The 15,461-nt window shown below is 41.3% G+C and overlaps 1 protein-coding gene and 1 pseudogene across 1 annotated transcript; both read right to left on the reverse strand.

Annotated features, from left to right (window-relative positions):
* Positions 1 to 6,806, reverse strand: part of LOC129137289 (carbonic anhydrase 5A, mitochondrial-like) — a 31,741-nt pseudogene extending 24,935 nt beyond the window's left edge.
* Positions 6,807 to 7,022: 216 nt separating this feature from the next.
* LOC741304 (dehydrodolichyl diphosphate synthase complex subunit NUS1) lies at positions 7,023 to 9,648 on the reverse strand. The gene has a single exon (XM_009441199.5). The coding sequence runs from the start codon at positions 9,461 to 9,463 to the stop codon at positions 8,537 to 8,539; it is 927 nt and encodes a 308-aa protein (XP_009439474.3). The 5' UTR covers positions 9,464 to 9,648; the 3' UTR covers positions 7,023 to 8,536.
* Positions 9,649 to 15,461: the final 5,813 nt, after the last annotated feature.

Genomic DNA, 15,461 nt, shown 5'->3' on the forward strand with positions numbered 1-15,461 from the left:
CTCACCCCAGCCTCCAGTAACCATTATTTCACTCTCTGCTTCTGTGGGTTTTGACATATAAGTGACATTATGCAGTATTTGTCTTTTTTTTTTTTTTTTGAGATGGAGACTCGCCCTGTCACCCAGGCTGGAGTGCAGTGGTGCCATCTTGGCTCACTGCAACCTCCACCTTCCAGGTTCAAGCGATTCTCCTGCCTCAACCTCCTGAGTAGCTGGGATTACGGGCATGTGCTTCCACGCCCAGCTAATTTTTGTATTTTTGTAGAGATGAGGTTTCACCATGTTGGCCAGGCTGGTCTTGAACTCCTGGCCTCAAGTGATCTGCCCACCTCAGCCTCCCAAAATGCTGGGATTATAGGCATGAGCCACTGCACCCAGCCAGTATTTGTCTTTCTGTGTCTGATGATTTCACTTAACATAATATCCTTTATGTTCAACTGTGTTGTCACAAATGATAGGATTTCCTTGTCTTTTAAGGCTGTATAGTATTCCACTGTGTATATATACCACATTTTCTCTATTCTAAATGCTGATGTGGCTGGATGCAGTGGGTCACACCTGTAATTCCAATGCTTTGGGAGGCTGAGGCAAGAGGATCACTTGAGGGCAGGCATTCAAGACCAGCCTGGTCAACATAGTGAGATCCTATCTCCACAAAAAAAAAAAAAAAAAAAGTCTTTTTTAATTAGCCAGGCATGGTGGTGTACACCTGTAGCCCTAACTACTAGGGAAGCTCAAGCAGGAGGATTTCCTGAGCTCAGGAGTTCCAGGCTGCAGTGAGCTATGATTATGCCACTGCACTCCAGCCTGGGTGACAGAATGAGACCCTATCTCTAAAAAATAAAATAAAATAACAAATACTCTTGTTCAAAACTACTAGGTTTGGGGTAATTTGTTATATAGCAACATATAACTAATACAATATCTTTTAGCAAAAGCAAAGTGATAAGAGTATATGACCTATATATAAGCTATTTCCAAGAGGTTGAGGGAGAAAATGTTGGCAGGACAAACCCCAAAATTGGGGCCCAGTCCAGGAGACCATTAAGGGTTCTTGGCTTCATTCAGGAAAGAATTCAAGAGTGAACCACAGAGTAAAGTGAAAGCACACTTATTAAAAAGTAAAGGAATAAAAGGGCGGCTAACCCATAGGCAGAGTAGCAGCATGGGCGGCTTAACTGACTCTCCTTATGGTTATTTATTGATTGTATGCTACACAAGGAGTGGACTATTGATGAGTTTTCCAGGAAAGGAGCAGGGAGTTCCCAGGACTGAGGGTTCCTCCCCATTTCAGACCATGTAAGGTAACTTCCAGACATTGCTATGGCATTTGTAAACTATCTTGGTGCTGGTGGGAGTGCCTTTTAACATGCTAATCCATTATCATTAGCATATAATCAGAAGTGAAGATGATCAGAGGTTGTTTCTGTCACCATCTTGGTTTTTGGTGGGTTTTGTCAGGCCTCTGAGCCCAAGCTAAGTGATCATATCCCCTGTGACCTGCACATATACATCCAGATGGCCTGAAGCAACTGCAGATCCACAAAAGAAGTGAAAATAGCCTTAACTGATGATATTCCACCATTGTAATTTGTTTCTGCACCACCCTAACTGATCAATGTACTTTGTAATCTCCCCCACCCTTAAGAAGGTTCTTTGTAATTCTCCCCACCATTGAGAATGTACTTTGTGAGATCCACCCCCTGCCCGCAAAACATTGCTCCTAACTCCACCGCCTATCCCAAAATCTATAAGAACTAATGATAATCCACCACACTTTGCTGACTCTCTTTTTGGACTCAGCTCACCTGCACCCAGGTGAAATAAACAGCCGTGTTGCTCACACAAAGCCTGTTTGGTGGTCTCCTCACACGGACATGTGAGACAGGTTTGGCCAGCTTCTTTACCTCATCCTGTTTTATCAGTGGGGTCTTTGTGATCTGTATCTTGTGAAACAAGTCTTGCTGAATTCCTAACTCAAAAGAGAGAATGATATGTTGCCCAATAATATTCCATAAACATGAGATATGATTTATGTAGGAAGGTGCTTAGCTTACTATAATGCCTAATATATGGTAGGGATTTGTGGTATTGTGTGGGAGGGGATGATCTTTGAGAGGGAGATATCCCTGCTCATTTGATATGTGGTCCTTTCTGTATACACAAGGCAGTAAATCTTTTCCCTGTCCCATGAGCTACCGGTAGCTCCTGGATGTACACAGAAAATCATCCAGGATTTTTCAATCTTCAAATGACAGAATGCACCAATATCTAACAACTGGTGCCTTGGTACCACCTGGCTTCTTGTGGCAGTGCCCAGGACTAGCATTGTCATGTTGTCAAGACACACACCATGAAATGCTCCTCCCTGGTAGAAAATAAAATTAGCAAGACTTGGATTCCATTCATGAAAGATAACCATGTAATCACCAAGCCCACCTCTAACGTTTTCAAGACATAGAGCAAGAATAAAAATAGAGGCCCATATACTATGTGTCCAAATAGTTATAAAATGAAAATCAAGCTATTGACTATTAAATAAAATATATTCTAGTCTCCTTCCTTGATAAATATATGAAAGAATTAACAGCCCACCAAAGTAGTAAAAAAAATTACCTTAAGCTGAAAACATCTGAATAAAAAGCAGCCACAGAAAAATTATCTGAACTTGAGCAGAGTCTCCCAAAAATAAAACTGCTCTTTACCCACCTCCAAGGGAGTTTCCTGTTTGGGAGAAGACTAATCATTAGCACTGGGAAGTGCAAATTCAGCTGCCATTAGCAACAAAAATCCCAATAGAACCCTTTATACTTTCCTACCTAAGCCCCAAGCCACACTCTTTCCCTTCTTTTGTTAAGTTGGTATACAACGTTTACCTCTGGCTATTCAGTGAATTACTCATCACTAAGTACTCTTGCCTGCACATGTAAATAAATTTTTCTTCTCTCCTGTTAATTTGTCTACTGTGAGTTAATTGGCAGGTCCTCGATCATTAAACCTAAGTTGGTAGAGGAAATGTTTTCCTCTCAACATATACCTTCATAACAGCCTAGAAGGCCAGGTCCTCAGGTAGAATTATCAGACTTGATCCGTGCATGGGGAAAGCCAACGCTCAGCCCTTGGCCCACCTCCAGCTCTGTCCCACACAACAGCCTCACATAGAAGCATGTGGATACCCTGGCTTGCATGTCCAAGCTCCATCTGCACTCACCCTTCAAACAACTGCACCTTTTACCAGCCATCAGGCCTAGGAAGGAACACACCAGCATAGTCCACTCTCCAGAAGTCAGACACAGGAAGAAGTTTTTGCAGGGCTGAAACTGATTGATCGTGGGGCTATGTGGATAAGAAATTGCAGAATTCTCATGAGCAGATTATGGTCTAGAAGAGTCCCCAAGTATGTATGTTCCCTTGGCATTACAACTCTTCATCCTGGGAAAGGGAGGATGATATGCAGCCAGAGAACCATGACGGGGCCCTCGAACCACCACAATCCTTCTTGCTCAGGTCCCAGGGCAGTGCTGTAGCTATTAGTGCTTGAAGTGGTGTTGTGTGCATGATAGAGAGGAAATGAAAAGACCATTAGCTGGGACTTGATGGAGCCACTGGGCCGGTGTCCACAATGATGGGATTGCAGAGTGGAGTCGGCTGCAGACTCTGAGAGGAAGCCTAGTTGACTGGGCATGTCTTCCAGTATGGGTATATCAGTGACTGAAATGGGAGATTTGTCCAAAGCCATCCACGCCCAGCATGAAGTAAAAATGGATATAGGGAGGTCAAAATGACCAGAGCAGGGAGCATCCTTTCCCTGCTGGTAGAAATGGACTAGGGAGGGTCAGAGCAGGGTGAGAGAGGAGAAAGAAAGAAACTGGTCAGGCGGGCAGTTAGGATGGGTCCTTGGTTGAATTCTTCCAAACAAAAGAACAACCTGCAGGCACAGATAAGGGAACTTGCACAGAAGGGTTTGCCTAAGACATGCCCACAGCTGCACAGGTAAGAAAGGCTACACAGGTGACTTGCCCATACATGCCCACAATAGAAAATTCCATTCCCTTACACATATGCAGTAAGGAGAACAAAGCAATATGGAGTAACTCAAGCTAAGGACCCGCATGCACACTAGGGGGACAGGGTGGAGCTACCAGAAATTTGCACCTTATACAAATGAGATGCCCAGCCCTCATTGGTTTCTTATAAAAGCCTTTGCATTCAACTGTAAAAATGCAACCCTCTTCCAGGTCCCGTCTCCACAGTGAAGAGCTTTCTTCTTTCACTTATTAAACTTTCACCCCAACCTTGCCCTTTGTGTCCATGCTCCTTAATTCTCTTGGTTGTGAGACAAAGAACTCTGGGTGATACCTCACAATGAGAGACTGCTACATTGTGGTGCATTGGTGAGACCGTAACAAGGACACACCCCATCATCTAGATAAGTAAGAAATTTTGATGTCAGGGACACAGTCTTGGCCACTAATCAGGGAAGAGGGGCTGAAAGGTTGACAAATTATCCTCTGAACCCAGAGATTGAGGAAGCCCAGTTAGATGGATGAACTTACAGTTACCAGGATGGGATCACCAGGTCAAAACCAGACTAGCAGCAAAATCATGTAATATGGTATCCACTTTCCCATGTTTTAAAAATCTCAATACATGGCTTGCTGAATTACCCAGCTCACCCCCCTCTGGGAATTTTCAAGCAGCCAAGTGAAATTGCACTTTTCCTATGAATGCTTTCTAAACCCGTGTGCCAAGACAACAAACTACCCTCTCTGTCCTACTCCCTGAAGATGCCATTCATAGCTGGGAGGTGACAGGTGCAACAGGAGAGCCCATACAACCGGGTACCCAGCACGTGGACATTTGAATCATAAAGGTCTGGGTTAATTTTACAGCTACATCGTGGCTGTTTAAACCTCTCTCAGCATTTGTGTCCTCATTCCTAAAACACTAGTCCCTACTTCATAAGATTTTCGGGAAAATTAAATAAGGTACTATGCATAAAGCATTTAGCATGGTGCCTGGAATACAGTCTGAGCTCAATAAATATCAGCCGTTATTGCATTAGAGTTAGCTGTTCCATGACTATCTTCCATCCTAAGTTATTATTTCCTTAAGGCTGATGGCAGTGTCTTACAGCTTCAGAATCTGTCACAGTGACCTATTCAAAAAAAATTTACTTAGGGCCTACTATATGCCCAACACTATGCAAGGCTAATAATAAGCTATGACTAAATAGATTTTTTTTTTTTTTTGAGATAAGGTCTCTCTCTGTTGCCCAGGCTGAACTGCAGTGGTACAATCACAGTGCACTGCAGCCTCGACCTCCCAGACTCAAGTGATCCTCCCACTTTAGCCTCCCAAGTAGCTGAGATCACAGGTGCACACCATCACATCTGGCTACTTTTAAAAAATTTTTAGTAAAGATGAGGTCTTATGATGTTGCCCAGAATGGTCTCAAACTTTTGGGCTCAAGCGATCCACCCACCTCAGCCTCTCAAAGTGCTGGGATTACAGGCATGAGCCACCACACCCAGCTAAGTAAAGATTTTTTGAATCAAATAAAGAAGTCAAGAGATTGTAGCTTGTTATTAAGAATTTCCCAACTATAAAAGCTCATAAAGCATTTATAACTCATCTTGAAAGTTCCTTGTTTAAATGTTCAAGCAATTTTTCCCCTTTTTTTTTTAGCACCTTAGGGGAAATAAATAAGATATTTTCTTTGCTTTCAAACAAGCTGACACATTGGGTGGATCTACAAGCAAAGATTCTGCCATTGCTTTGAAAGCTTCCAGTTTCTCTGATTCATTTGGGGAAAACTGCTGGACAATTATCTGTTATTTGGTTGTTTTATTAGCAAAGTACTCCAGCTACAGATTCCCAGTGGGTGTGAAACCATTCCTTCTCAAAAGGCAGTGATGAGCAGAATCATTTATAGAAGAGTCACCAGACATAGACACCACGCAGCTCCCCACAGTGTTGCCTGTGTGGAAGGTATCCCCACTGGTTATCAATAAACCACAATAATTTATTTCCATATTTTTATAAGTACGTAGATCATTGAAAAGTAAAAAATAAAAGGAGAAACAGCATATTGTATTACCTGTCTCCTCCATTTGATTTGACTAGAGACTAGACTAGCCTGATTTTGTTACAAAGCCATTCTTTCCCCCAAAATTGGGTCTTTCCCTGTTTGGCGCCATGAAGACAATACACAAAACTGAAAGTGAGCGTCAAGCAGTGCAGGCGTTACTCAATGGCCATGGAATTAAGATGCAGGAGCTTGGGTCCGGTGCAGTGGCTCACGCCTGTAATCCCAGCACTTTGGGAGGCCAACATGGGTGGATCATGAGGTCAAGAGATGGAGACCATCCTGGCTAACATGGTAAAACCCCGTCTCTACTAAAAATACAAAAATTAGCTGGGTGTGGTGGCAGGCACCTGTAGTCCCAGCTACTTGGGAGGCTGAGGCGGGAGAATCACCTGAACCCAGGAGGCAGAGCTTGCAGTGAGCCAAGATTGCGCCACTGCACTCCAGCCTGGTGACAGAGCGAGACTCCGTCTCAAAAATAAAAAATAAAAATAAAAGAAGCAGGAACTTGGTTCACAAATCAACTTCTTGACTAGTGAGGAGTGAGGGACTCAGAATATACAGTTTTTCTGATGAAGACGTTGGACTTAAAAGTGAGGGAAGGAATATTCATGTCTTTTCTGGAAATGGGTGGTGAACTTCCTAAAACTGGGGTGCTGCCTTCTTTTTTCTCCTTTTACGGCTTCTTCCAGTCATCATGGCAATTATCCACTGTCATGGCGCTGGTGGGAGTGTCATTTAGCATGGAAATGAGATTATAATGAAGTCTGAGGTCTTTTTCAGGTCATTCAGTCAACTAATCAGTCTCAGTTGGTCTGGTTACAAAGGGAGCTTTTTAATCACAGGTATCCTGTTTCTTTTTTTTTTTTTTTTTTTAGTTTAATCATTTTTATTTCAAGTGTATTTTAAAAATCATAAATGGGGTTTCATAATCCAAAGTTGAAACATTTATTCTTCATAGCTTCAGAATTTAACAACCAATTGTAGACCATGCTTTCCAAATCCAGTCTTCTTTGCTATTTTTCAAAACTTCTGAGATCTAGTATTAAACTACTCCATTCTAAATGTATAGTTTTAGATAAGTATTGTACACTTGTTGATAAGGGTTTTCTGAAAACAGTCTATCAAATATAAAGAATGGTTTCTATCTAAGAATCAGCAGTGAGGGAAGAAATATTAAACACCTATCAAGAAATCAATTATTCATTTTAAAAATAACAGAACCAGTGCTGCTCTCTGTCATAAAAGAGAACATGTAAAATTTATTTTTATAGACTTTGGTAATATTTTATTCCCCCACAGAGGCCTTCAATCCTACTTAAAGATATTTTACACACAGTAACCATCAGGATTTACTGAGTAAAAATCTCAGGTATTAACCATGCCCCTAAAATGTGCTATTCCAAAGAGGAACAGGTTACTTTTGAGGAAAAAAGCTGCCTTGGTAACTTCCCTCAAATGTTTATTTTAAATAAAAATAGTTGATGGAAATATTTTTTAAAAGAACTTTGGGTATAATATGGCATACTGCCCATCAAACAAAAAAGGAAATCAAAACTTTCTTTCCATTTATAATAAGTTTTCCACCTTTACTATCAAGATTACAACTTATTGACCTTTTATGCTTGCTTGGTTTTTTTGACTGCCTAATCCAATGTTTAAATTTTTAAAAGTCTGCATTTCAATGTAGTAGGAGTTATTTTTCAAATAATCTTCAGAACCCAGAATACAGAGCAACTCTCAGAATATCAGAGCAACACTCTCAAGTCATACTTTTGAACCCAGAATACCAGAATACCAGACTTCAGAACCCAGAATACCAGAGCAACACTCTCAAGTCATACTTTTGACTACAATTAAGAGATGAAAATGGACGGATATCTGAAGATAGGTATTCCCTCTGCTCTGAAGGTGAGCAAGATTTTAACATGTGAGCAACACAGAACTCCACTCCTCTGGAGCTCCTTTCAACTCAGAATGCTTCAGTTCAGTAAGTCAATATATTATTCTTAAAAATTAAAGTTTGGTCACTAAGAAGGACTGAACAAAAATTATTCCCCTCCCGCCAAACACAACCAGAACAGTTCTAATCAGGCCCTCTTCTCCCCACAAAAATAGGGAAGTAGCTGGGCTGAAGACTTTAAGTGTGACATTTCAGTTCCTAAAACATCACTGCTATTTGCTCAAAGTTGTAGGTCTATGTATTTCCTTCTCCAATACGTCCCCATTTATAAGTTTATTTCCATACATACAAACGTGCACATGTGTGCACGTGCACACGCACACACACACACTCACTCTCAAGTAAGACTTTTTTTGTGTTTGTTGATAAATTATGAGGATTATGAACTAGGTGTGTACAGGGTTTCATAGGTGCTTTGTAAACATCAGAGTCACTTGGGTCCTTTCCTCCACAAGCCTCAAGTCAAATTATGCAACCAATGACCACTACTTTCCCAGACGCTGTTCACAGGCTGCATATTGACGAAGGGCAGAGAAAAAGTCCTCATAACTGATGTTTAGGTGGGAAGGCAAAGAGACAATCTCAGTCAATCTGATGTGCCAGGGAAGAAAGCCTAATGTGCTGTCCACAGGACCGAACTTCAATACTAAATCAGGATCAGGACAACCATTTGAACTAAGTAAACTGCCTAACGTATCTACATCCAAATCTGTGGGTCTCTTTTGCTTCTGGGCTACTAACTGGCAAAAGTCCTGAGCAGCTCTTACAATATCTGCTTTTCCATCTTCCAGAGACAGCACCTTCACTGCCAAATGGCAATTTGAAACTTGATCATCTTTGTCATTACTATTTGCAAATTCTGGTGAGTATTTTGAACAATCTAGGCCCAGAAGTTCTTGCTGTTGTTTTAAAATTTCATCCATCAATCTGGAATTATTTCTTTTGAAAATACCTTGATCATCTTTGTCATTACTATTTGCAAATTCTGGTGAGTATTCTTGGTGGTCGTAGACGCTAATGTAGGAGATGCCCACGGCCATACACCACACCACTAGGCTCGCGATGTCCGAGAAGCTGGGTTCCCGCTCCACCTCGGTGATCACCAGGCCCATATGCACAGGCAGCTTCTCCAAGGAACGACCGTCCGCGCGCCAGCGCATCCGGTGGTGTGCGGCTGCCAGGCACGACCCCCCGCGCGGGTGCCGGTGGTGACGGCGGTTCCTGCCGACTGCCGGGGGCTTGCGGAGCGTGAAGCCGAGCGGCGCTAGGACCGCGGCAGAGGCGGCGCGGCAGCAGCGCCGCCAGATCCAGTTCCAGGTGCCGAACCGAACGCGGAGCCAGGAGGTGAGCGTGCGGTGCAGACAGAGCAGCGCGTGCAGCACCCGCCACACCAGCTCGTACAGCCCCGTCATACTCTTGTGGCCCTCGGACACCCCCTCTCCCTCCCGCCCACTCCCGCGGCGCGACGGCTTTTTATCCGCCCCTGCGGCCGGCGCGGGCCATCGCTCCGCGTCCCCCCGCCCCCCGAGCCCGAACCCCTTTCCACTGCCAACACCTCACCTCGCCCCCGCCGCCATCTTCCTCCTCCCTTGGCAGCCCCGCCCCCAGTGGTATCCTGTTTCTTAAACAGAGTTAGGGCAGGGTAGAAATTCAGCTATGTCATGAGGCATTACACCAGGTAATAAATAATTTTACCACTAGATCACAAGTTCCTAGAATGAGAATGATGCCTGCCATACAGCAGGGACTTGGGGAGTATTTGCCACATAAACGAACAAACCAATGAATGAGTGAAGAAGTGAATGAATGAATCCTACCCAGGACATTTACTGCACATGGTATCTTTGCCGACCCTCATCCTCAGTGATACGATCTGCTCAGATTTTTCATGGACCTGTTCTGAAGAATTTTTAAAGGCATATCTTCTTAGAATCTGAACCCTAAACTTTCAAAACAATACACAGAGAAGAGCAGGTTCTATAGCTAAATGAGAGGATGACATGTCTGAGCTGGCCTGCAGATAGTGTGGAGTATTAATTTCCCACAGTTTGTTTGCCCTGTCGGCAGGAGGCTCCTGCCTGAGTATTGTGGACCGTGTGTATATTGAACATTGCTCCTTTAACTTCTGGGACACCTGGAGTTGCATTCAGATGGCCTGGGGAGGGGGGAATTCTTTTGTAATACCTCTTTGGTTCCTCTCCCTATCAGGGATTCTGTATCCTCCCAATATAGCTCTTCCAAGCCCCACTGTATGTAGCAAAGGACCTGAGATTGCATGAGCAAGATTAGAAGTAACAAAAAGCTGAAAATCATCAGGTCTGGAAGAAAGTAGATAAGAATGTATTCAAAGGATTAAAGTATAAGGTTTTGACCTTGGGAGGGGTTTCAGCCTCAAATGGAGAAGAAATGAAATCCTCTGGAAAATAAAGCATATCAGTGAGTACCCCCAATGGTGAAGTGTTTGCTGGCTGGAGAGGAAAGCAGAAAGTTCAGCTAGAGGTAAATAAAAGGATGGTTAGTAAAGGGACAACCTCTGGTTGCCTAAGGGATCTACAGTGACTGCCCATCATAGGGGTAGGAATAAAACCCACCTCTAGGAAGGTCATCCTTTCTACTAAGCTCCCACAAGTCAAGGTGGCCTGCAGAAGAAAATCTAGACACAAAATCCTCTTCAAGAGTCAGAGATCAGATTAGAAGGATATGAGGCTCGTTGGGATTGGCTTCCTTCTTTATCTTTGTGCTGAGCGTAACCAAACACAGGTTTGGCTGCTCACCTCTTGCAAAGTCAAATAACAAGGATGAAATGTGGTGAGAGGAAAGTGACTTTAATACAGAACTAGCAGTAGGGAAATGGCCAAGTCTTCATGCCTTAAAGAAATCATTTAGAATTTTGGACAGAATGCAAGAACTTAAAAAGGGGAGCTGGGTATGGGGGACATGCAGGAGGCCTGAGGAGGTGCTGGTCTACATGACTTGCTCCGATGACTTATCTTGAGTTATTGCCCCACATGATGAATGGGCTGGCACCATGTTAGGCACAATCAAGTTGTAAATTAACTGCAGCCTTGAGGTAATTGCCTGGTGGGGAACAATTCCATACCTCGGGCCTGGATTATTTTAAGACTCAGTCCCTGGAACATCTAAACAAACATATAATTAGATAAAATGACATTGTGCAAGGGAGCACCTGGTGGAAGGAAAGAGAGCAAAGGTTACCATTTTATTTTCAAGAATGTAAACATAAAGTAAGCAAGGAGAAAAAGGGAAAAAAGAGAAAATATATATTTAAAAATTGGGGCTTGGGACAGTGGCTGACACCTATAATCTCAGCACTTTGGGAGGCTAAGGCAGGAGGGTCACTTGAGCCCAGGAGATTTTGTAGAGCCTGGGGTCTGGTTATGTTGACCAGCCTGGGCAACATAGCAAGGCCCCATCCTCTACAAAATAATCAAAAGTCTAGCCGGGCATAGTGGCACATGCCTGTGGACCCAGCTACATGGGAGGCTGAGGGGGGAAGTTTGCTTGAGCCCTGGATGTAGAGGCTGCAGTGAGCTATGATTGCACCACTGCACTCCAGCCTGGGTGATACAGTGAGACCCTGTCTGAAAAATAAATAAGTAAATAAACAAAAATAAAAACAGGACACTCAGTTAAGGATCTCATTGTCATGGGTGCTGTCTTTGAACAGTTTCTTACTATGAGTCAAGCAAAAAGAGTAAAATGAAGCGTAACTCATTCAAAACAGTTTTCCCTCCTTAAACTTGAACCACGCTGTATTATTCTATTTTCACACTGCTATAAATAAACACCCTAGACTAGGTAATTTAGAAAGGAAACAGGTTTGCTTGACTCACAGTTCCACATGGCTTGGGAAGCCTCAGGAAACTTACAATCATGGCATAAGCAAAAGAGAAGCAAGGACTTTCTTCACAAGGCGGCAGGAAATAGACCAAGAGAATAAGGAAGTGCCACACTTTCAAACCATTAGCTCTCATGAAAACTCATTCACTGTCATGAGAACAGCATGGGGGAAACCAACCCCATAAACCAATCACCTCCCACAAAGTCCCTCCCTCAACACATGGGAATTACAATTCGAGATGAGATTTGAGTGGGGACACAGAGCCAAACCATACATACCCTAAAACTCACATGAACAGACAATTAAACAGACTTTGAAAATATAGTGATTGAAACAGTGTGGTATATTGATCCAACCACACATAACAGATAGCCTAGATTATACTTCATTACATGTGAAAATTTAACCTATGATAAGAGAAAAAACAAAATTGTTGAATAAATTATACTGGAAACTTTGACTAGCCATGTGAAAACTCCCTTCAACGTTATGTACCGAAACAATTTCCAAACAGATCAAAGACTTCTTTTAAATCAAAGAATAAATAAACTGTAAAAAAAATAGAAATGAATATTGTCAAGCTTCTGGAAAGAGAGGGAGTGTCTAGAATTAAAAGAGATTTAAAATTCACAAAGGAAAAGATGGGCAGATGTGATTACAAAAAATTTTAATCTTCTGTACATAAAAAGCTTAATCAAACTTAAAAGGAGAACAACAAGCAGGGAGATACATTTGAAGCAATACAAAAAAGAATCATGTATTTATAATTTTCAGTTAATTCAAATCTGTAAAAAATAATAATAATAAGCCAACAAATGAGTAAAGAACAGACATCACAGATATTTCTCCCAAAGAGGAAATGCCACTGTTTAACAAACATGGACAGTTTTTTTTTCAAAATATCTGCTGATCAAAGCCATGCAAATAAAAACAACATTTCGTGCCTTTCAAATTAGCTAGTCTTTCTAAATGATAATAGGCATATTAGCAAAAATGTAGCAAAATGCAGTAATTTTCTTACACTGCAGCTCAGTGTAAACTGGCATAGGCTTTTTTTAAGAGAGTAATTTGTAAATGTGTATTGAATGTCTTAAAATGGTCACATCCATTGAGCAGTAATTACACACTGAAATGTATCACTTAATGAAATAACCCAAAATTTTGATGGTGGGTGGGGGTAGGGGACGTGTGAGTTTATTCATCAAGATCAACATCATAACAGCATAAGTAACAGTGAGATAAGCATTTTAAATTATGAATGTTTGGTTAAATAATCCAGGCCACAGTCCTTGTGTGGAACATTATGAAATCATAAATGGCAGTGTTCACAATGACTGTATAATGCAGAAAATGCTTATGATATAATAGTAACTAGAAAAAAATAAAAATTACATATAGACAATGGGTATAATTATGTAAATAAAACTGTGCATAAAATAATGCCCTGAAGAAAAGAGACATTAAAATGTAAATAGTCATTATCCATAGATGGTAAAATTATGGATTATTTTTAAATTTTTCTTTCTGCTTTTCAGGAATTTTCTATTTTTTCTGAAAATATAATAAATGTGTTTATAAATATTTGATTTTTTAAAAATTTCTATTCTTTTTGATACTTTGGGTCATTATGAATGTCAAAATTTTGCTTCAGTTAAAGGTCACCTAGGGAAGACTTTGGAATGTAGTGGAAGGATATCAAAATCTATATTTTTTTAAATTATACATTTTTTAGGTCCTGGGATACATGTGCAGAATGTGCTGGTTTGTTACATAAGTATATACGTGCTATGGTGGTTTGCTGCACCCATCAACCTGTCATCTACATTAGGTATTTCTCCTAATGCTACCACTCCCCTAGCCACCCACCCCACAACAGGCCCCGGTGTGTGATGTTCCCCTCCCTGTGTCCATATGTTCTCATTGTTCACTTCCACTTATGAGTGAGAACATGTGGTGTCTGGTTTTCTGTTCCTGTGTTAGCTTGCTGAGAAGGATGGTTTCCAGCTTCATCCGTGTCCCTGCAAAGGACATGAACTCATCCTTTTTTATGGCTGCATAGTATTCCATGGTGTATATGTGCCACATTTTCTTTATCCAGTCTATCATTGATGCGCATTTGGGTTGGATACAAGTCTTTACTATTGTGAACAGTGCTGCAATAAACATACGTGTGCATGTATCTTTCTTTATAGTAGACTGATTTATAATCCTTTGGGTATATACCCAGTAATGGCATTGCTGGATCAAATGGTATTTCTGGTTCTACTTCCTTGAGGAATTGCCACACTGTCTTCCACAATGGTTAAACTAATTTACACTCCCACCAACAGTGTAAAAGCATTCCTATTTCTCCACATCCTCTCCAGCATCTGTTGTTTCCTGACTTTTAATGATTGCCATTCTACTTGGCATTAGATGGTATCTCATTGTGGTTTTGATTTGCATTTCTCTAATGACCAATGATGATGAGCTTTTTTAAATATGTTTGTTGGCCACATAAATGTCTTATTTTGAGAAGTGTCTGTTCATATCTTTTGCCCACTTTTTATGGGGTTGTTTGTTTTTTTCTTGTAAATTTGCTGAAGTTCCTTGTAGATTCTGGATATTAGCCCTTTGTCAGGTGGATAGATTGCAAAAATTTTCTCCCATGCTGTAGGTTGCCTGTTCATTCTGATGATAGTTTCTTAATTAGATCCAATTTGTCAATTTTGGCTTCTGTTGTCCTTGCTTTTGGTGTTTTAGTCATGAAGTCTTTGCCCATGCCTATGTCCTGAATGGTATTGCCTAGGTTTTCTTCTAGGGTTTTTACGGTTTTAGGTCTTCCATTTAAGTCTTTAATCCATCTTGTGTTAATTTTTATATAAGGTTTAAGGAAGGGGTCCAGTTTCAGTTTTCTGCATATGGCTAGCCAGTTTTCTCAACACCATTTGTTAGATAGGGAAACCTTTTCTCATTGCTTGTTTTTGTCAGGTTTGTCAAAGATCAGATGACTATAGATGTGTGGCATTATTTCTGACGCCTCTGTTCTGTTCCATTGGTCTATATATCTGTTTTGGTACCAGTACCATGCTATTTTGGTTACTGTAGCCTTGTAGTATAGTTTGAAGTCAGGTAGCGTGATGCTTCCAGTTTTGTTCTTTTTGCTTAGGACTGTCTTGGCTATATGGGCTCTTTTTTGGTTCCATATGAATGAACTTTAAAGTAGTATTTTCCAATTCTGTGAAGAAAGTCAATGGTAGCTTGATGGGGATAGCATTGCATCTATAAATTACTTTGGGCAGTATGGCCATTTTCATGATATTGATTCTTCCTATCCATGAGCATGGAATGTTCTTCCATTTGTTTGTGCCCTCTCTTATTTCCTTGAGCATTGGTTTGTAGTTCTCCTTGAAGAGATCCTTCACATCCCTTGTAAGTTGGATTCCTAGGTATTTTACTATCTTCGTAGCAATTGTAAATGGGAGTTCACTCATGATTTGGCTCTCCATTTGTCCATTATTGGTGTATAGAAATGCTTGTGATTTTTGCACATTGATTTTGTATCCTGA

The sequence above is a fragment of the Pan troglodytes genome, chromosome 18 (genome assembly GCF_028858775.2).
Source record: "Pan troglodytes isolate AG18354 chromosome 18, NHGRI_mPanTro3-v2.0_pri, whole genome shotgun sequence".
NCBI classification, from domain to species: domain Eukaryota; kingdom Metazoa; phylum Chordata; class Mammalia; order Primates; family Hominidae; genus Pan; species Pan troglodytes.

What these genes read in the sequence shown, in the direction of transcription:
- LOC741304 (XM_009441199.5), bottom strand. Translation starts at nt 9,463, where the DNA reads ATGACGGGGCTGTACGAGCTGGTGTGGCGGGTGCTGCACGCGCTGCTC.